General features: G+C 45.5%; 1 protein-coding gene across 2 annotated transcripts in view; it reads right to left on the bottom strand.

The window, feature by feature from the left end:
- The window catches only part of ROR2 (receptor tyrosine kinase like orphan receptor 2), a 219,026-nt gene that overhangs the window by 28,840 nt on the left and 167,444 nt on the right, over positions 1-22,742 (bottom strand). For both annotated transcript variants that reach the window (XR_009702021.1, XM_061199371.1), the window contains exons 2-4: positions 19,670-19,747; positions 1,899-2,186; positions 1,063-1,093 (exon numbers count right to left, since the gene is read on the bottom strand). Coding sequence is in view for 1 of the 2 variants with exons in the window: in XM_061199371.1 (XP_061055354.1) it covers positions 1,063-1,093; positions 1,899-2,186; positions 19,670-19,747 (397 nt within the window). In the remaining variant the exon portion in view is untranslated. The remainder of the gene's footprint in view (positions 1-1,062; positions 1,094-1,898; positions 2,187-19,669; positions 19,748-22,742) is intronic.

Below are 22,742 nucleotides of genomic sequence, written 5' to 3'. Positions count from 1 at the left end.
TTTGCAATATATGTTTATGTTATATAATATTTACTTTAATTATACATAAATAGACAACATAAGATATAGATATAAACGAAAATAAGAATGCAACTTTTGAATGACTTATACCTTTTCGAAAGCCTCACAGATGTGCCCTGGATGCAATTTCTTCTTTTCTCACTCTATGCATGGATGATTATTAAGGAGAAATGCTTGGACACTACGGCTCAGCACAGAAAGTTCTCAAAAATCTGCCTTCTGCAAGTGGCACCTGATGTAAGCTAAGAGGGGCCCCTGCCCACCCACCTCACCCCAATGGCCAGGGTTTACGAGGCAGCAGGGGGACACAGAGAAGCAAACACTGCTTGGCTGACCAGCACAGCGTGTGCGCCACTGCTCAGAACTTTCAGATGTGAAGCAAAGGCTTTCTGATATGCCTGAATAGAAAATGAGGACTCCAACAGCCATGGCTAACCTCGAACACAGGCGCTGAAAAGAGTGATTCTCATGGATGTGTGAGGTCTGGAGGAGAAAAGACGCTACACCAGGAAACAAGAGGCCTGAGTTCACAGCCAGAACCTGCCCGCAGGTGGGTGAAGACCCCTGAGCCAGGCTCTGAGCCTCAGTCTTCTGAAGTGGGTCCGAGACCCCGCCTATGGTGGAGGTTCCCCGAGGCTTGACAGGCATACATTTTGTAGACTGCAGCTGGCGATGCAGTTAGGGTGGCGCTGGGACTTCAGGGTACTGCCTCCCTGTTTTAAATGTGTCCAGGACACCAGGGTCCTGGCAGCCCCGGCAACCTGGTCTGTACACTTACACTGCCTCCAGTTGCCCTGCAAGGTCACGATCTCTGAAAGCAATTAACTTTGCCTGCTTTTATGACTTTTTCCCTAACACTCAACATGGAAAATATAACAGTTTTCTAGCCAAAAGCAAGCACATTGCCATCCTTGTGTGAAGTCCAGCCAACTTCTAGCAAATTCAGCAGAAACATGTGTTTGCCCGATTTAAAGCCGGGGTTCTTACATAACGGAAGCCCACAAAGAATGAGAAAATGGTTTGAGGAAAGCAAATACTTACTGAAAGTTATGATTTGGGCTGTGTGTTGGACCTAAAGGAAAAGAAAAAAGACAAGTTATTAATACTTCATGATTTGGAATAAATTGTTTTTCCAATCCAGCCCGTGGTAAAGGCAACCGCAGCCCAGGGTGCTCATTTGTGGTGAGCGGCCTTCGGCCTCCAGCTCTGCCCCAGCCCAATATTATATGCCAAGGATGGGGGAAACCACCAAGGATGGAAGGGGTGCTCTGTGTTGATGCAGAAATGTCAGGAGATATTTTGGGAGTTTTTGCTGTCTTTTCTCTCTTCTCATCTAAACTTGATTCACAAGATCTGTCTTACTGGTGACAGAACGGCTGGGGCATTGCAGGGACCTCCACAGAACTGGGATGAAAGGGACATATTCCTGCCTGCCATTTAATTGCTTCATGCCACCTGTGACAAGCACAAGAGTACAAAATTGTCCTCACGCTCTGCTCCCTGCCTATCCTCTGGGCCGGGCTGGGTTTCTGTGGGTGGGTGGGTGGGTGCCTGTCTGGATCGCCTGGGCTTGAAGCGTGCATGGCCAGCCTCCCCGTGGGGTGACCTCCTGACACATAGCCTGCCTGAGATTATGTTCTGCACTCCAGGTTTACAGACCTCTCCATCTGTGTCTATTTTCTTTTATTACTAGTAAATGGGTAACAGGTTAAGCCAGGACCTCGTGCACAACGGGAAAGGCCTCGGGGAAGGGTTTTATTGATCTCCTCTCTGCTGACTTGTGTGTGTTCAGTTTCAAACTGCACATTAATCTGCTGCTCGGTGGCTGGGGACTTTCCTATCTGATAAGCAGCACGCCGGGGACTGTCCCCACTCACCGAGCCGCACGAACAGGACGCCAGTGGCGGTGATGGTCTTCACCCCATTGGTGGCCACGCACTGGTAGTAGCCGGTGTCCGTCGTGTCCAGGTCCTGGATCCGCAGCCGAGAACCATATTCCGTCTTGCGGATGATGATGCGCCGGGGCTCCTGTACGACCGGGGCGTCGTTCTTCAGCCACCGCACGCTGGGCGGCGGGTTTCCGGCCACCTTGCAGTGCAGAATCGCTGTCTGGCCTTGGACTATGGTGATATTGTTAACCGGCTCCAGAAAATTCAGAAAGTACCCTGCAAAGGAGAACAGTCAGAGAGGAGCAAACGTCCGTGAGGGCTAGGAGAGAAGGCTGCCTGGGGCTCCTTCTCGGAACTGCTTGGGGAAGGTTTTGATTTTTCTCTCACATAGGTATAGCCCCTTCTCGTTATTTGGGGTAATTTTGTTCTAGAATGTTGCCTCAAACATTGAATGAGCGAATACGGAATCACTGCTGCTGGAGAAACACAGGGTTAGGTTCCTGTGAGCCTCTGGTCACAGCATTCTAATCAACCGATCAATAAAGAACCTTGTTTTATTGTGCTCTGTTTAAAGACACCTTATTTAATAAGTATTGTTGATTCATTAACATCGATCTCATGACCAACAGACCAATAACTTGTGTCTGAAGGAAGCTTATCTAACACACATGCTTTCTCCGTAAGGCACATCTTGTGCTTAGGACACCAGACAGCACTTCAGCACCAATATTGGGGGCATTTTAAATGGCAAATTACCAACAAAAAAGTACAAAAATGCAAAAAACATGGGACTAAATAGACCACGAAAAGGACATTTGTTTACAGTATGAGTTGGGACATTAGGCAGAGTGTCATTTTGTTCAAGCTCAGCTGGGAATGTGTGCATGTGTGCAATGGGCAATTCAAAATTTTCACTGCTCTGGGCATGTCTATGAATGACCATGAAAGTGCTGTGAGAACTGATTTTGGGGTTAAAAATACATTTTAGGTAATAAGCAAACTTGCAAATATGGAATCTGCAAATAATGAGAATCAACTTTACTTCTTTTTGAAAGCACTAAATCTAATCTCACCAAATTTATGATGCAAATTCATATTCAGAAAGTCCATCCTCCCTTCTACCACACCATCAAGCACAAGCCGCAATAAGGAAAGTAGAAAAAGAAAGCATGTGACAAAACAGAGATATCCTCAAAAACAAGCTAATCATTGGTCTGAACAGAACAAAAATAACAAGGTTGAGTGTTGCTGCCCACTGCACCCAGGGCAGGAGCAGGAAGAAGCCGTCCAGGGCTCGCACACAGGAAAGAAAACAGGGCCTAAAAGTACCTGAAATACAGAGCTAGTGGGGCTGGAAACACTGCCCAGGAACGTGGGGTTCCAGTTCAACCACAGGCAAGCGCTTCTCAGCTGGTGACAAAGGCCACTGGGAACAAGAGGAAGTAAGGCAGACAGCGGTGGGGAGGGGGAGGGGTGTGTGTGTGTGTGTGTGCGTGGTGTAGGTCAGGGGCTGGGGGATACTCTCTGTCAAGATAAACATGCACACTAAAATTCCAGAACACCAAAGAAACCCACTAAGGCTAGACAGACAAGACAATCAATCATCAGGAGATGAACTTCCTACAGACAAAACCAAGATAATAGAGCAATCGAAAAAGCCTATAAAGCATATTCAAGTTCTAAATCTTTTGGCTTGATTTCTGGTTGGTCCCTATTCTTTTTTTCTTTTTTAATGAAGTGAAACATTGAAAGATGGCACATATCTGTATTACTGATTTAATTGGATGAAAAATTACAGGATTCCTAGTGGACCCTGGGGATAAGTTTCACAGGATGAGTGATGGCTCAGATGTTGGGTGATAGGAGATAGCTGAGGAGGTGGGAGGTTGTGAATTTCAAGATGAAGGGACAGTTTTCCTTCACAGGGGAGAGTGGATAGATATCGGTCTAGAGAGGTGTCACTAACTAGTACTGATTACTATTTATGAATATTATTAACAACATCATTAAGTTCTACCTTGATTCTCTGCTAGCCAACCCCTTTCTCAGTGCACTCAAGTTGAGGAACAGAATTCTTACTGATGACACAAAGCTGGAAGGTAACTAAAATGTCGATGACAAACACCTGAAAAGAGGCTGAATCAAGCAGGGTGACATCTTGGATGTCAGGGCTGTTCATTAACAGCACAAGCTCAACTTAGAGAGACCTGCATTCCTGACGCTCCTGCACTAGACCCGGCATCTTTGAAAACAAAATGAGATCTGATTTGACATTCTGAAGCGGTTACTTTGGTATAATCCGGGCTGCCCAGATTACAGCGAACACATTGTTTCACTATGTTCTGGCCAGAGCCCAAGCACTTACAAGTTGCTTAAGATTCAAATGCTTCATTAAGGTCTCATAACACTAAAATGCACAGTAGGGCATATAAAATAGTCATCAAATTATAATTTAAAATAGCAAATGACAGATTAAATCACCATGATCTCTTCTTCCTGGCAGAAGTTTAATTATAATTCTCATCTCTACCCTGATGACAGTTTTTCCAAAGGCCTTTGACAAACCATGGCTTCCTGGGAGACACAGGCAATGACTTCGTGTAAAGGCAGAGTGTAAGGATCTGTGTCTCCAAGCTGACTAGCAAAAACCTAAAAGGAGCAGGCCCAGGGGTTCTGAGGGCCGAGACAGGATGGTCGCTGCTGGCTCTTATCTCATCCATTTGGGGGACTGGCTTGAGAGTAGTTCTGCTACCACCTTCCTCCATTTGCATACATCAACTTGGGACGTCTCCATCGATTGGCTAAAAATCTTGAAAGATATAGAAGGATCTTCTTCAACATGGAAAAAACATTTGTCTAGAAAGGGAAGAAAGGGAGGGAAGCACTCAGAGGAGAAAGTTAAGGAGACAGTTCCTTTTGTACAACTTAGAAGGAAACCTGGGGAGAGTCCAGGACTGTCCAGTTACTCTAAATATAGACCCTTAGTGTCTGCTTCTTTTCAAGAATATCTTTTTTACATCGAATGGGTATGGAAACATGGAGTTCTTCTTCACTGTTCCCACCAACAGCTTCTCCTACACCCGACTGACAAATTGACAGCGGTTTAGACTTAGTCTTTCCGTGTCCCTCAGGAAGGCTCCTTTTTGAGAAATGCAGAATAGGGCAGATGGGCTCATGCCTGTTCACGCCCCACGTGGGCACAGAGAGCCCTGATGTTAACCTTGTCCCACCGGGTAGGGCGCTGTGAAACCATCTATTAGGCTTAATCCAGAGATGGTGCTGGTATCTCCCTTTCCGATGCTTTATCAACACTAGCTAACAAGGACTAAAGAAATCCACAGGTACTGGAATCAAGCACCTTACACAGTTGATTTAATCTTTAAAGCACTCTTGGCTATATCTGTTTATGTGAAATGTACAGAATAGGTAAATCCAGAGACAGAAAATAGATTAGTGGTTGCCAGAGGCTGGGAGAAGGGAAATTAGGGAGTGACTCTTAATAGGTATGGGGTCTCACTTTGGGGTGATGAAAATGTCTCGAACTAGAGAGCAGTGATGGTTGCACAGCATTACAAGTGTAGTCCTGAGGTCAGGAAATGCCTGCTGAGGAGGGATGGGCAAGGTGAGACCAGGTGAACAAATCACGGACAAGCAGGTAGAGGGGAGGTGGAGATGTCAGGCAAAGGGGAAGGGGACCACTCTCTTGAAAGCATCCTTCCCAGAGTGCTGGCAACCACCCTCAGTTTTGCTCAGACCCCGGGGTAAGCCTTCCACTGATTTCCTCCCCAATTTATCCAGATTCCTTTCACTCTCAACCAGATGAACACTCACTCCTGAAGCCACATCTTCCTCAATCTACAAAAAACGAAGGAGAATCTAGTGAAGTGATCTAGTCCACATGGGGAGTTCTTGCCAACTCTTCTCGATCCTACACCGTCTAAACCAGTGGGGTTCAACAGTGTCTTCACATTGGGGTTACCTGGAAGCTTATAATATACATCCAGCTGTGCAATTTGTCAAAACTCTTAAGTGTGCAGCCTGAGCTAAGAGTCCCTGCTCTGAAGCGCTGAGGAGAAAGAAAAGCAACAATTCCAGTGAACGAAACCCATCCAAGAATGAACTTAGAGCAGACCCGAAACAACACTGAGAAGCATCGCTGGAGGGCACGGTAGGACTGGAAAGGATACCTGGGGAGGTTCTGAGTGCAATGGCATATAAGAGGCCTGTCCAGTTGGGAATGGACAAAAGGGCAGGATGTCCACAGACAGCACCCATGTCCCGACTGAGGCCTTGAATCAGCCTCCTTCATGCTCTGCAGGAAGCTCAGAGAGACCAAAACTGTGGGTCGATAACATGGTAATTTCATACATTCATAGCTCCCTCCCTAGGCAGGTGAGTAAAAGCAAGCCTTCAGGAAGAAATCAGAAAGACAGATAATGAAGAAAAGCTAATTTATACCCATGGTATCAAGGCTTCTGGAATGTTCTTTCCCTTCCCACATTCTCCCCCGCTGGAAGGGAGGGGGGTCCCTTGTTCTTCCTAAAACACACCCAACTGATCCCTTATTGTGCAGTCAGCCAAGAACCCCTAGTCCTCTGATCTTTTCTATTTCTCATAAGTCAATTCTCTGCCAGAAAGTCACCTCCACAGAGGGTGTTCCCAGCTGCCTCTATTCACTTCTAACCTTGCCCCCCACCCCACTGATCTTGGCCTGCTGTTATGTCAAAGTCACAAGCATTAAATTATGATGACTGAAATACATTTTGACATCAAGAATAACAAATGTTACTTTGACAGGGGGGCAAGTTTCTCAATTTCATGGCTATTTCTCTTCCATCCTGATAAGTTCCATTTAAAAATTGGGATAGGATGATGGAGAGAGAACTGCATTTATTATAGGAAAACTATTATATTTCTACGTATTGTTCTAATTTCCTGTTGTTGCTGTAACATGTTAGCACAATCAGCATGAAACAACACAAATTTACTATCATACAGTTCTGCAGGTCGGAGGTCCGAAAATCAATGTGTCAGCAGGGCTGTATTCCTTCTGGAGGCTCTGGGAGAGTCTTTCTACTTGCCTTTCCTGGCTTCTGGAGGCCACCTGCATGCCCTGGCTCATGGTGCCTTCCTTGTATCACTCCAACTTCTGTTTCCATCACATCTCTGTTGAGTGACTCTGACCCTCCTGTCTCTCTCTTATAAGGCCCTCTGTAATTACATTGGTCCACCTGGATCATCCAGGATCATTTCCCATCTCAAAATCCTGAACTTAGTCCCATCTGCCAAGTCCCTGTTCCGTGAAAGGTGACATGCTCTGAGTTCCAGGACTTAGGACGTGGACATCTTTGGGAGGCCATTATTCTGTCCCTTATGTATATTTTTCTTTTATCTTGCCACTTTACTGAACTACCTTAGTTATAAAAGTTTCTGAGTTGATTGTCTTAGATTTTCTATGTAGATTTTCTTCAAATAACAATAATATAGACTTTTTGCTTCCAAAGTTCATACTGCTCCTATCTCCTCTTGCCTCCTCTTCAGTATTAATTATTTTTGAGCTAACAATTTTTAATACTGAAATGTTGCAGAGAAAAATACAGATATTAACATAGTAGTACCCATGTACACAACATCAAGATTTTACGCAAATATTTTACCATATTTGACTTACAACACTTAAAAAATAAGACATTCTGGAATGTAACTAAAGCACACCCTTCCCTATTTGTCCTTTCCTCTCCAGAGAACTACACTATTCCAATTCATATTTGTATTATTTTATATTTTTAGAATTTTCTCTGAAAGATGATCTTTGCTAGTTGCTTTTTTTCACTCAAAGTCAGCTTGGGATTTACCTATGTTGATGTAGTTCATTTATTTTAATTACTGTATAATATTCTACTGTACAAACAAACCACAATTTCTTTATCCATTTCCCAATTCTGGAGCAGTAAATCGTTTCCACATTTTTGCTAATACAAACAGTGTTTAATGACCATCTTTATACACCTCAACTTGTACATGTATGGGAATAACCTTGAAAGCATCCACCTGGATGCATTAGTGATAAGTCATAGGGCCTTGAAATCTTTCATCCATCTAGGTCTCAAAAGTGCCTGAGTTAAAGTATTTCTCCTACAACTTTGCCAGCATTTGGTGTTTGGGGGCTTTAAAATGTTTGCCAATATTTTGGACATGAAATAGTGCTGTTGTTTTAGGTTGTATCTTAAGGATTCCTCATGAGCTCAAGAGTCTTTAGGAAGGTTTACCAGTCCTTGAGGCTCTCCTTCTGTTGCTGTCTATTCAAATCTTTATACTCCTAACTAATAAATTTTCTTTTTCCTTTTCTAATGTATGCATTAAATATGAATTTTTCAACTTCTTATTTAGCCATCAAATAAATTATTTTATTTAATCTCCATGTGGTTGGTCAGACCCCAGTTATCTTGTAATTTATAATTTTTTTTGGTTGAGTTATTAAAGGTGTGCTTTAATTGCACTGTTGTCACAAAACATAGTCTGTGTGATGATAATTCTTTGATACCACTGAGATTTGCTTGCACAAACACGACGATTTCAAGGAATAAACAGAAAACGAAACGTGGAAAAAAAAAAAAGAGATTTGCTTTACAGCCTAGTACAGAGTCAATTCCTGAAATGTCTCACATTTGATTGGTAAGAATGTGTTTTCTCTAATTGCTCAGTGCAGGTGTTTATATATGCCCACTAGATTAAGCTTGTCAATTTGTTGCCCAAATTTTTAATACACTTATCAATTTCAATGAGATATGTGTTAATTGATACTGTATATGGCAAATAGCCATTAATAATTCTGTGAGGTTGTGCTTATATATTGGAAACTATGTTGCTGGGTGCAATAAACTCCCAGTTTATTATATCGTCTAGTCTTTACATCACTATGTAAGGCTTCTGTGTCTAAAAAACCATTTAGTTTGATAGTAATGTACCTATTTCAGAGTACTTTTGGTTAATGTAGTCCTACTCTATATTTTTATTTTTTTAATGATTTTTATGTTTATATACTAGACATGAATCTTGTAAGCAACGTATAATTTAACATGTTAGTTTATAAGTTTGTATGTGTTAACCTATGAGTTTCTTAACTGATGGGTTTATTTTTAAAGTGTTAATTTTGCTTCTTAAGTCTCTCTTCCTATTTTCTGTTCGTTTTTTTTTTTCTTTATTCTCCCTTTACTTGTTTGAAAGTTAGGCTTAAGTGGCTAGCTTTACTACTTTTTATAGGCATACCTAATTTGACAAAGTCTCCCAAATACAACCAAATACAAGCACCTTGAAGTGCTGTGAGCTGCAATCACCCCCCAGCCACCAGAGCTTGGAGTCATTGCTTCCCAGTGTTTAGTTACACTCCATTTGTACACCCCCGGGGGTCATTATTACTGATGATTTTTACTAACAGAATTTCTTTAGATTTGCCAACCTGGTTACCAAGTTCTTTCCTTGCCAAGTCTGCCTGCATCTCACTCCTTCCTCCTGGTTCAACTGAGCTCTTCCTGATTCTCATTCGCTCTTTGGGTAAAGAACTGAGGTTGTAAACACTCTTACTCTTGGTCGAAAATTACCTGTTACTTTCACACTTGAATAATAGCTTAGCTGGGTACAGAATTCTAGACTGACAATTACAGTACTGTCCTCTGTCTTTTGTGGTTTTGTTACAAGTTCTGCTGTTCCTTTGTGGGTAATCTGACCTTTCCCCTCTTCGGCTACTTTTCATACTTCCCCTTGTCTTTGCCATTCCGAAGTATCACTAGCTGTGAATTTAGTTTTATTTTAGCCTCAACGGGCCTCCGTGCCATTTCCAACATCTGAAGATTCATGCCTTCCATCAATTCTGTAAAATTCTCTACCAGTATCTCACAAAATATTGTTTCTCCCTTCCCCTTTATGTCTCCTTTGAAATCTCTTTCTTGATATATGCTGAATTTCTTTATGTGATTCCTCCAAACTATTCACCTACTTTTATATTTCCTGTCCTTTTATAATCTTTAGCTAAGTACAATCTACTGTCCATCAAGTTTTCTCATTTCGTCTACTACATTTTTCATTTCTAGAAGGTCTCTTTGGTTCCTTTTCAAACCCACCACTGCTTTTTCTTCCTTTATCTTTAATCCTTCTGGCTTCATTGTTTACTAGCTCATCACTCATCCTGGGCCTCTCTGAGTGTACTTTGTAATTTTTCACTGCAGGGCTGGGTTTTCTGTGGGAATCCCTTTAGGACTGGGTTTCTGCAACAGGCAGTGTCAAATGTTCACATTGATTCTTGGGCTCAGGATTCCCCCACAACGTTCTGGTAATGTAAATTTGGTTTCCTGAGGTGTGGGTCCAAGTCTGATTTCTCATGGGAAAGCCTTCTGTGTTTCCCACCTCGAGCCAGGCTTCAGGCAAGCCCTCTTCTCACCCTCCTGGGCTAATGAATGAAAATTCCCCCCTCTTTCCTTAGGTCTCCTAGGGCTTAGCCACGGTGCCTTAGCTACAACATCTCTGATCTCTGCCTCATGGGTTGCCTTCTGGCATGATATTGAAACGCAAGGCTTCTGATGTAACTAAGCTTAGCAGAATAGTTTGTATAGCAGGGGTTATATTTCATAGGCCTTATATTAAGGCATAAAAAATGTAAATTCCTTCATTTTTCTAAAACCAAACTTGATTTTTTTCTCAACCCCTTATTTCTCCTGATTGAAGGAAATGTAATACATCCAATTCCAGTGGAATCAGTAACTTTAGCATATTTAGTTATTTCATGTAATCTCAAAATCAGGATTTTCTACTTCTGGGTATCCTCTCCAGTGTAAGCTATTCCAGCATCAAAACACTGAAGATTGATGTGTCTGTAGCTACCCTTTTCCTGCACCATCTTTTGCCAAAGTGTCCTCGTCTTAATGGTGCTCGTTCTACTCTGGAGCCCATGGATGCATCCACATTTGCCCCACGGCCACAAGGTGACACCACTGAAGAGCTCACCATTGGAAAGCTCATGTCATAACTGCACAACACCTGCAGATTCCAACTCTTTGTCTCAGTTAAACTTTTTCCCAGGAAAACTGGGCCATTCTCCATGGCTGTAAACATAGTGGAACCACCCAGGTGGTTCCTGCCTTGGCAGTCCAGGGCTATCACAATTCTGTTTCCTTCCTATTCCTGGCTCCTGGGCATTTCTCCATCTCTCTTGCAAGTTCATCTAAGCATTTACATCTTTTACGAATATTTTATTGAGCACCTGTATGTAATTTAAGTCCGAGGGAGGCCAAGTTAGTTTGGTCCACCATTACAACCATCATTCATTCTCTGGAGGCCGAAATGAAAGTAGAAAGAAAATTCTCTGAAGACTAAGCACAATATTGCTTTTTCTCTTGGTGTTTAATTACCAGCCAGTTTTTCACCTCTTGGCTTCACTTCCTTTCCGTGTGAAATATGGCATTTGTACTGGCCATTGCTAAGTTCTCCTCTAGCTCACAAAGTCTTCCTTTAGAGTTGCCCCAAACCTCTCCAGACGCAGCTGAACAGGCCAGGAGGAGCTAGGCATGGGCGGCCGCAAATTCTGCTACCTTGGATCCCGTCAGTCCGTCACAGCGTTAAGAGAGGAGAACAGAAGTTTTCCCTTTTGATTATCCAAGAGGGTTTCCCCTTCCTCACAGCAGGGTCACTTCAACAATGGATGCTAATGCATTCCATCTCCCTGATGCCCAGGCCAGCTCTCTGCTTGCCCCTAAACTCTACACAGTGGAGCTTAGTCCAATCATGAAAACATACTAAAGGCAGGGGTAACAGAGAACCTGTTTCCAGTGGACACCACTCCTGACTTCACAGTCAGATCAATGATTAATGATTTTTTTTTTACCCCAACTGACCGTCCACATATTCACCAACTTGGTCAAATGACTAAGGTGTTTGAGGATCTGCTTGTTTACCAGATCATACTGACTAGCCTGGGAGGAGATAAGGAAAGCCATGTGTACTAGGGTCATGAGGTCACAGGGCTTTGATTGGTGGGAAATAAAACAGCCTGCCTAGAAGGGCAGGTGATGAGGGGACCCTGAGAGCCAGCGCAGAGGACAAAGCTGCTCTTCCCAGAAGGAAGTATTTACAGGCCAATAAATCCATTGGGGGCAGTGGCAGGGGCTCAGACCTTCCCGCTGAGCTGTCTAGCGGTCTGCACGGAGCCAGCAGCAGAAAGAGTTGGAGGAGGGGAGCTTACCAGGGGGAGCAACAGGGTCAGAGGAGGGTGTGAGACTAGAAAAGATGGAAATCGGAGAAAATAAGAAAAACAGGGGGAAATGAAATTAAAGGACCTGAGAGATGGAGAAAAGTAAGTAACAGTGTTTGGCGGAGAACAGGGTGCTGCGGGTTGAACTGTGTCCCCCAGTGAGATAGAGGTGCTGGAACCTGTGAATGTGACCTTACCTGGAAATTGAGTCATCGCAGATGTAATCAAATTGAGATGAGGACATATGGGTGGGCCCTAATCCAAAGGCTAGTGTCCTTTAAAGAGGGACATTTGGATACAGACACAGAGAAGATCACGTGAAAACAGAGGCAGAGATTGGAGTAATGCGGCCCCAAACCCAGGAACTGCACGGACCGCCGGCAATGCCAGAAGCTCAGAGACATGGACGGTTTCTCCCTCAGAGCCTCCAGAAGGCACTAATTCTGCCAACACCTTCATTTTGGATTTCTGGCCTCCACAACTGTGAGAATAAATTTCTGTTGTTTAAGGAACCTAGTTTGTGGTACTTTGTTATGACAGCCCTTGGAAAATACTGTAGGGGGCTCGAGGGATTGAGGAAGAAAAGCAGAAGAGAGGGAGAAGGAAGGAGACCATTTGACAAACAGGGCGACACCCACATCCTTTCAAAGGGACAGGGACACAGATACATTCACACACACACACACACTTGGAGGGTTCAGGCACAGGAAGACAGACCCAGACCCAGAAAACCAGATGCAGGCACGGGCGGGCTTAGAGAGAGAGAAGCACACACAAAACCCAGGCGGCTGGGAGCACATAGGAGCTGGTGCATATCAGGGGTGGGTCATAGGGAGAGAAAAACACACACACACACACAGACGCACACACCTGGGACAGACGTTAGACAAGCACACATGAACAAGCCCGCTGCAGTTTGGTGTTCAAACTCAGTGGGATGAAGAAGAATGACTGCCTCTCCGTCACCTTCAATAGGGACAACAATGGATGGTCCAGCCAGACAATGGCCACCAGTTGCCGTGACTACATCCCAGCTGAAGTGCAGGTCTCCAGCAGCTACCCTGGGAGAGTGAGTGGGGGACACTGAGAAGGAGAAGCAGAGAGGAAGGCTTGGAGGCAGAGACTGGCCTCATGCCCCTGGAAGCAGGCTGTGTCCCCGCCCTCCCCAGGGTGGGCTCCCGTGCACATGTACAAGCTCCCAATCCGCCCTGGACAACATGACTGTGTACATTTCGAAATCTCTCATCTGTGGGTTGAGGCTTTCTCCCAACACGGCTCAGTTTGTCCAGATCCTGGGCAGCCCAATGGGCTCTGCGAATTCACAGCCGGCAGGAGGATCAGGGGAGCTCAACGAGCAGCCTTCACCTCGAGAGTGGCCAGGGATCAGAGCCTGGAAACCCATGTTAGATCTGTCCAGAGGAAGTGGGGCAACATTCTAGGCCCTCCGCTCACTGTCTGGGGGAGCCCCAGGTTTCCATGACCAGCCAGGGGACACCCAGAGGGGAGGTGCCAAGTTCCCAGCCACAGACTTAACGCTAACTGTGTCTGCAAGCAGGGTGCTGTTTTCAAGTCTACCCCGTCAGCCCTGGAGACCCTCACTCTCTAGTAAACTGCAGGAAACAATCACACACACATTCACACACACACCAAGAGCTCCAGAATAAAACAGAAATGCACCCAACATATATGCTAATCAATCCTTGTGTCCTATGTGAATCGGGAACCAGGCACCCAGTAAACAGACATCAGGCATCGTCTTCATGCCAACATGGTGAACTCTGTTGATGGCTTTTTTTTCTCTGTCCCAGGAAATTTTAGTTCAGCACTACAGCACAGCGTGTCACAAGTAGCAGGGGGCAGCCTGGTAAGTAAGGCATCGACTCCTGCCCTGTGATTTAGAATGCCCTTCAGATCACCTCTCATTGCAACACATCCTCAAGTGGGGAGAGTCAGGGATTCCCCTTCTGGTTTCAGTGGGGATGATGAGCAGCCCTTCTCCTAAGACAGGAGACACAAGCAAGCGAGTCTATTTTTGGAGGCTGCAGGACGAACAAGATGAGTACCACCCGTCCGGGCTCTCAGAAATGATCCACTTCCCACACACATTCCAAAGTACTGATTTTACAAAACCGGAGATGTGTTACATATGCATTTAAAATACAGCCTTGGAACAAAAGAGCAAATGGTTTCTAGGCCAAATGCACACTTTTGTAAGTATAATAATAATAAATAGTGTGTCTAATATAGCAAAGAATAAAAAACTCCTGTTAAATATCACTGTAACTGGAGTCGTAAGCCTTCAGTCCTAACAATGACAGTACTTTGGAATACAGAAATTTCAGGCAAACGTTTCAGCTGTAAATCACTGTGTCTTTTGTATTCATTTTTTTCTTCTAGACTCTGCGATCTCTCTCTCCCCGAATACCAACCACCAATTATATGTTAAGTGCTCAATCTTGGCCCCGTGCATTTGAACCCAAATGCTTTTTACGCTTGTAACTAATTCTCAGATCCTGTTTTGCTCGGTGACAGACTGGCCCGCTGGCCGTTTCCACCTGCCTGCAATTTTACAGATGCGTGGGCATCATAAATGGTAACTGGGTTAAAGAAGTAGCTCATACAGTCCATTCGGCTATTATTATTTTTTATATATGATTTAAGCCGAATGTGGCCAAGTAGGAACGCTCCCTGAAGCTCTTTAAACGAAAAAATGCATGGAATAATAAGTTTGGCATTGCCAGGCCAGTTCCTTCCGTCACTGAGGGAGCGAGAAGGAGGTCGGGGGAGCAGAAAGGAAGAGTGGATTGAGTCCTCTTTTGTGCAAGAGCCATAACCCATAAGGAAGTAAAATCACACGACAGGACTAGAGAATTGGTTTGCAAGGGAATAACTGAGGCCCCTGGGTCTCCCCATGGGGCCATTCACCAGGCTCCTGTCCCTGAGGGGCTGCTGTGGTCTCGATGCCTAGAAACTGATGGACACACTGAAAATCATAACTGTGATAATGACAAATGGCCTCAGCATCCAGCCACTGCTTTTTGGGTGAGAGCTATACACTAAGCCCTTCCATCCCTCCAGTGGCTGGGGGTGAGATGTGGCCGAGAGCAGTGCCCGGACCTCAACAGGATGGTGGAGCACCACCCAATCCAGGCCTGTCTTCTGGCCACGCCAAGCACGGACCGCTGCACTCACCATGCTTCACTATCCAGTGCTGCCACCACAGAAAAGGGGCCCAGCTTGCTGTGGTCCTCTGCATCCTTTTTTACTGCCTTTTTTACAGGCGTGCACACGTGCTCACAGACACGTGTACGCACACATGCACACCCGCTTGACAAGTTAACTTCTGCAACTGGTATTTCTGTGCCCTGGAGAAGCTTCAAAACTCTAACTGAAACTCCCCTCAGCCCCGCACACACACTGATGTGCACACAGTTGTAACACAATCACAAGTGGGTTAACAAAATCAAGAGGCAATCCAATCCCAACTAAGCAGAGGACATTAGAAAGCGTCCTGTTCTAGGCTTGAGAAGTTGCTCAAATACCAAAAAGGAGGTCAAGGAATCCCACCCAAGCCACTGAAGCTGACTTATTGATGTTTGGAGCTTACGGCTAGTTGGCAATAAAGTTTCTATGACCATTTAGCCCGTGGTCATTTCAGCACCTTGATTAGCAAATGCATCTTCCAACCAAGTGGACCAAGAGTCCAGCGGCTGCTTCTGCCTCCCAGAGGGCAGCTGTGAACACTCAGCTTGAAGAACAGCGGCAGCCAGTGCAGCACTCCCTCCCGGCCCCTGCACACCCGGGCCCATGCCCACAAGGAGGCCCCATTCTGCCTGGAAGGAGAGGTCTGCACATCTAAACACAGCCCCAGAGCACGTTTTCCCAAGGGAATATTAGCGTCCATGGAATGACTGCAGGTTGGGTTTTAGGCTGTTACTGTGGCTCGTCCACTTATTTACCCAGCCACACCTCCCTCCTAATTCCCCTCCACTTCCCCTCCATCATCCTCCAGAGCTGCCAGGGAGATCTTCACAGAGAGTAAATCAGGTTACACCATGTCCCAGGCTTTCCAGAGTGAAGGGCGTCTCTTACGATGAACTAGAGCTTTCTCCTGCCATCTAAACAGCTGTGCACGCTCTCCTAGGGCTGCCCAACAGACCTTTCTTTGATAATGGAATGCTCTGGATCTGTACTGCCCATCATGGTGGCTTCTAGCCACAGGTGGCCCCTGAGCACTTGAAATACAGATAGTAAGACCAAGGAACTGGAGTCTTAATTTTATTTAATTTTAATTGACTTAAATTTAAAGACCCACATGTGGCTGATGGCCGTGGTACTGGACCGAAAAACATCTCCAACCTCAGCTCCCCCAGCCCATAAGCCCCCACCTTCTCCCAGCTGCCCCAGGACACCGAGTCCTCTTGGCCTCAGGGTCTTTTCACAGGCTTCTGCCTTGGCCCCAGGCACACCCTCTCCCCACCTTCTTTTAGCGAATGTCAGCTCTTCAGACCTCAGCACAACATCCTTTCCTTAAACCAAGACCCCCTTTCCTTTCCTTCCATTTCACCACGCCCTCATTTCTTCCTTCAGACTACTCGTCACAACTCCTAGTTTTATAACTTACCAGTTTTCCCTTATGATGCCAATTTCCCAGTCCAGTAAACTCTGAGAGGCAGAGACACACTTGTTTTGATCACCAGTGTGTGCCCAGCCTCACACAGCGCCTGGTACGGAGCAGTCAGGAAATCTGTGTGGGCTGTCTCGACTTCGGGCTCAGTCACACTTGTGAGAAGTGATTTCAGAATCTAACCATCAAAAAGCATCTTTCTTCCTAAGAAACCTCTCCTGAGGCCCAGCATTGTACACAGGCTTCCAGAGACCGGGTCTTGTCTGTCTGGGGAACGCACCCCTGTCCCAGTAGAGGCCCTCCCCTAACAAGCAAGGTCACAGCGACCAAAGTAGGACTTCGAGGGGGTCGACTGAGGAAACTAACTTGTGTATTTGCTGCATAACATACTAAAGAGGAAAATCCTTGTCAAGGAGCCTCCAGACACCAGGCGCTACCAACAGCATGTAGATCCACGCACTCTTTTTTTTTTTAATTGGAGTACAGTTGATTTACAATGTTGTGTTAGTTCAGGTGTACAGCAAAGTAAATCAGGTATACATATACATATATCCACTCGTTTTTAGATTCTATTCCCACGTAGGTCATTACAGAGTATTGAGTAGAGTTCCCTGTGCTATAAAATGGGTCCTTATTAGTTACCTATTTTATATATAGTAGTGTGTATATGTCAATCCCAATCTCCCAATTTATCCCTCCCACCCCTTTTCCCCCTGGTAACCATAAATTTGTTTTCTACATCTGTGACTCTATTTCTGTTGATTTAAGCGACTGTTCTGAGGCCAGAAGGGAGCAGCTCCCTGTGTGACCCCAAGAGGCCCTTTCAGGACACAGAGGGACATCTGGTCAACTCGGCTGAGACTGGTGGACTTGAGTCATTGCTGCTCAATCCCCAGGAGACCCGGCCTTGGACACGTGGAGGTGAACGCATTCCTGAGGGGACACAGGGACCCTCAATGTGCAAGGGGCTGAGAAACTAATATGGATTTCTGGGTTCTGAATAATGATTAAGAAAAGAAATGAAACAGAAATGAAGTGGTTGTTTTAATCGTTAATTGTTATACACTGAACTGTGTCCCCCCAGATTCACATGTTGAAGCCCTAACCCCATGTGTGTGACAGTATTTGAAGGAGAGGCCATTGGGAAGTACTTAGGGTTAAATGAGGTCATGAGGGTGGGGTCCCCAGGAAGGGATCCGAATCTTTATAAGACAGGAAGAAACCAGAGCCCGCTCTCTCTCCCTGTGAGGACACAGCAAGACTGCACTGCCTACAAACCAGGAAGAGTGTCCTCACTAGGACCTGGCCATGCCAGCACCTTGATCTCGGACTTCCAGCCTCCGGGACTGTGAGGAATATATACCTGATGATTAAGCCATTCAGTCTGTGGTGTTTTGTTGTGGCAGCTCAAGATGACTGACGCAATAATCTAAGGCAATATGGTGACAGCGGATGAAGCAGGAAAATCGTCACTTCCTCAAGAGACTGGGCTGCATCACAGGAAATGGGGTCTATCGACTCTACAAATCTACCGTCACTTCCTCAAGTGACTGGGCTGCATCACAGGATATGGGGTCTATCGACTCTACAAATCTACCATCACTTCCTCAAGTGACTGGGCTGCATCACAGGAAATGGGGTCTATCGACTCTACAAATCTACCGTCACTTCCTCAAGTGACTGGGCTGCATCACAGGAAATGGGGTCTATCGACTCTACAAATCTAAGACGCCCACAAAGTGTGCCAAGTGAACAGTAACCCTGACAGTGACCTCTGGGAAAGCCCGGAGCAACAAGACAAAGAACATGGTCTTTGGTGATCCTTTGGAGGAGGGCCACCTGCCCGCCTGAGATGCCCCCCAGTCTGGACAATTACACCTCGACAATAAGCCCAGAAGACGGCCGCTTGTCCTCAGGAGACTTTGTGGCCGAGACAGGAGTCCAGCTCTTAAGGCTCCACTCAGGCCCACGAAACACCCCCAAAGCCCCTTCCTCCCTCCAGTGGTCATCTGTCTACCCCTGCCCTCTATCTTCCACCCACCCACAGGCTTCTGACTAGCTCCACCAGCCCTCAGCACCCTCACAACTGCATCAAGAGACACAGATGTGGAGGGAGGCAGGCCACTGCGCAGATACTAAGCAGGACCCTGTGGGGTTCCTGGGCACAAAAGCCTGTGTCCCCCATTTCTTGATTACAGGAAATAGGCTTCATTCAGCCTCCATGACCTTCCCTGAGTTCCAATGGGCAGTTCCAACAGTTGCTAATCAGGGAAGGGAGGGGATGTGGAGACAAGGGAGGAATAGTCAAGAAACAATAGTGCAGCCTTGGGGCAGGGTCCTGGTTCCCCCTCAAGGGAGATACATAACAATATCTTTGAGCTGTTTTGCAGAAACTGAAACCCCCACCTGGTGGGAGAAGTGGAAGGTATGCTGCCCACAAGCACGAAGACCCCAGACCAGTTGGAACCAGAAGGGTGATGATGCTGACTCCCACTTACCTCACCACCAACCAATCAGAAGAATGTCCATGAGCTGATCACACTCTCTTCTTTGAACCATTACCATAAATATCCTCACAACCCCCCTCCAGGTTGGGACACACAGTTTTGAGGGCATTAGCCTGCTGTGGCCCCCTTTGGCAGGCAAAGCAATAAATCTATTCTTTTCCACTTCACCCAAAACTTTGTCTCCGAGATTTGATTCAGTGTTGGGATACAGAGGCTGGATTCGACTTCACACCCACCCATGGGGCAGCACTGGACCACAGGGGACCCTGACCATCCATTTCATCAGGCCAAGCCTTGAGTAGAATGGCACTGTGAGCCCCTCTACATGGTACTCTGAAAACACTTTCGAACACTTGCATTCAAAGAGCACTTCACAATTTACCTTTCAGAGTTGGAATAGGGCTGTCGGGTCCATCCAGTTGTCCCAAAGGGTCATTCGGGTCGGGAACCTCTGCTTGCCCTGGGCAAAAGAGCACAGCACACACATTACTGAGATTTCCCTTCAGGACCTTTACTCTGCTTCTCATGCAGAGACGATAGTGTTTTAGCAAAACTCCCCACTGTATAGAAAACCTAGAGGGATAAGGCGTTATGGTAACTTCCAGAGGGCTTTTCTAGCATCAGATTTGATACAATAGCAAAAGTGATTCTTGCTTTATCCCAAGAACAGCAAAATGCAAACGCTTCGCGGCACATACGGAGGAAGCAAACATGTGGCTGAAGTTTCATTAAGGGAAAGAGAGAGAGATTAAAACACGGGCTGGCAAAATTAAACACTCTGGAGCCAGAGTCAGCAGATGGCCCTCCAAATAGAGGTCCCTGGTAATTCTGAATAAATTCAGAATTGGAGGGTTTCTTCAGCAGCTCATTCCCCTCCCGGCCCCCAGACCCACCGGCAGCCAGCACTCAAGAACTGATCTACCCATAACTGTAAGGACAGAAGTTTCTCATCTTAAAGGCAATCACAACCCCACACCTCAGAGGCTGTGTCAGAGGGAGCAGCCACCCCCAAAATCATAAACACCAAGGGCAAGAACAGATCTGGTCTGTTCAAGTGGGAATACAACACACAGTCATGGGTCCCCCATCCTGGAATGCCGGGGAAGGGTGGGCAGGTGTGACTGATGACCTAGAAACCGTTTGGGGCCTCCTAGAGACCCTTCTCAATATCCCAACGCAGTTTACTTTCAAAACTTTCACCCCATACCTTGGCCTTGACTGGGTCACACTGGATGGAGGTGGGGGTAGAAATGGCGAAGTCAAGGGTGACTCTGACTACACATCTGGATGAATCTGGGTTTATGGCATCAAAGCCTATCAAAGAGTGGGACACACATACAATGGAAAATGATGCAGCTTAGAAAGAAGGAAATCCTGACACATGTTACAACATGGATGAAACTTGAAGACATTATGCTGAGTGAAATAGCCTGACACAGAAAAACAAATACTATATGATTAATGAGATACATAGAGTAGTCAAATTCAAAGAAAGTAGAATAGTGGGTAACAGGGATTGTGGGGAGGCAGAATGGGCGGTTAGTGTTTGTTTAATAGGGACAGAGTTTCATTTTGGGAAGATGAGAAAGTTCTGAAGCTGGATAATGGTGATGGATTTACAACAATGCGAATATACTTGATGCCACTGAATTGTGCATTTAAAATGGTTAAGATGGTAAATTTTATGTTATATGTATTTACCACATTTTAAAAAATTTATTAAAGGAGGTTTATAATTCAATATTGGGTCACCCCACTTGTCTCTCAAATGAGAGACGAGAACTAACAAATCCCCCGGACACTTCAGATCCCGCTTAAGATGAGGCCTTGCTCAAAAAAACTAGTGTCTAAAAGTGAAGTACAAGTGATTTTCAGGCAGAACCAGGTACGCAAGATTCTTCAAATTATTTAGCTGAACAAACACTGGCCGGTTTACACTTAAGGGTACCCGTGTGTCTAAGCTGATCCTCTCTACCCGCTTGTTCCTAAGTCACAGGACACTCGAGGCGACGCATAAGCTTGCAATGCCCTTAGAATTCAGGCCCAGTTCCCAAGCAACCAACAGGAGACATTATTTCTGAATGGGCCCATGGCTTTTCACATTCAATTATGGTAGAGTCCTTCTTTCTATCACTCCCAGTCCAAACTTACCCACCCGTCAGAAGCCATGCACCCGTACCATCTTTCATAAAATGTCCTTGATCAACCATTCAGAAGTAACATCTTTTAAAACTATGCCCCAAGAGACTTCCCTGGTGGTACAGTGGTTAAGAATCCGCCTTCCAATGCAGGGTACTCGGGTTCGATCCCTGGTCGGGGAACTAAGATCCCACATGGCCGGGGTAACTAAGCCTGTGGGCTCTAGAGCCCGCATTCCACAACTAGAGAAAAGCCCGGGCACTGCAACAAAGAGCCCGTGCGCCACAGTGGAGGATCCCGCATGCCTCAACTAAGACCCGACGCAGCCAAATAAATTAATAAATATTAAAAAAAAAAAAAAACCCAAACCATACCGTACACCTCTCCTATGGCAATCACATCATTCTCTGAATTAATAGTTGCATATATTTTAATTTTCCTCAATGGGTTGTAAACAGCTGGAGGACATCAGATGCTGCGTCTCTATTGAGGGCTAATGGTCCTAGCACTAAAACCTAGACAGAATCTGGGGCTGCTACAGGACAGAGACGAGCATAAGCTATGTAAGCCAATCAACGCGGTTCAGTTGGGGTTTGAAATTTTAAATTGGCATGTTACACATACCATCACTCAGCACTGTTTAAATGTAGAGAGACCACAGGAAATCAAACACACTTGTACTATATACACATATCTGAAAGAGGCATAAAAATTATTAACTGCTTAGAAATTGACAAATGGTGTGAAACAGTCAAATAAATATACACTCTGAAGAAAAATAAGCGCCATTAGCCCAATTCCACTGGGCACAAGGTTCCTGGCTCTTCCAAGGCAGCTTTTACTTTGGAAGCAGAAGTATTTTTCATGAGCATCCAAGCCGGGGTGTGGACATGCACACTCTTCGTGGGAGAAGAGCCGGAGGTGATCCAAATGCTTCTGTTGACTCGTGAGCAGATGTCACCCCCACAGAGACATGCAAAGTTGCTCTCGACATTAGAAATGCTGAGATTCTCCCTGAATATATTGCCCTGGTCAGCACATACGCTGGAATTTGATTTTTTGTTTCTCCTCAGCCTTAATTTTTACCCTAGGTAAAATTTAGTTTGGGTATTTGAGCAAGAGAGCGTCATCTACATATTTGGAAAAACAGGTAAGTTTCAAGTAGCTCACCAGGCTAATATCAGGGACCCCAAGCTTTGGGACTTAGATGTGAAAGCATACAGTGGCGAAGATCCTGCCCATTTCCTCTGCAAGTCAAATGTGTGAATAAATTCACGATATCCAATCACCTCGGTCCTTAGAACTGACACCTTAAG

The sequence above is a fragment of the Eubalaena glacialis genome, chromosome 9 (genome assembly GCF_028564815.1).
Source record: "Eubalaena glacialis isolate mEubGla1 chromosome 9, mEubGla1.1.hap2.+ XY, whole genome shotgun sequence".
Lineage (NCBI taxonomy): Eukaryota > Metazoa > Chordata > Mammalia > Artiodactyla > Balaenidae > Eubalaena > Eubalaena glacialis.
This window is presented reverse-complemented; position numbering and strand designations above follow the sequence as displayed.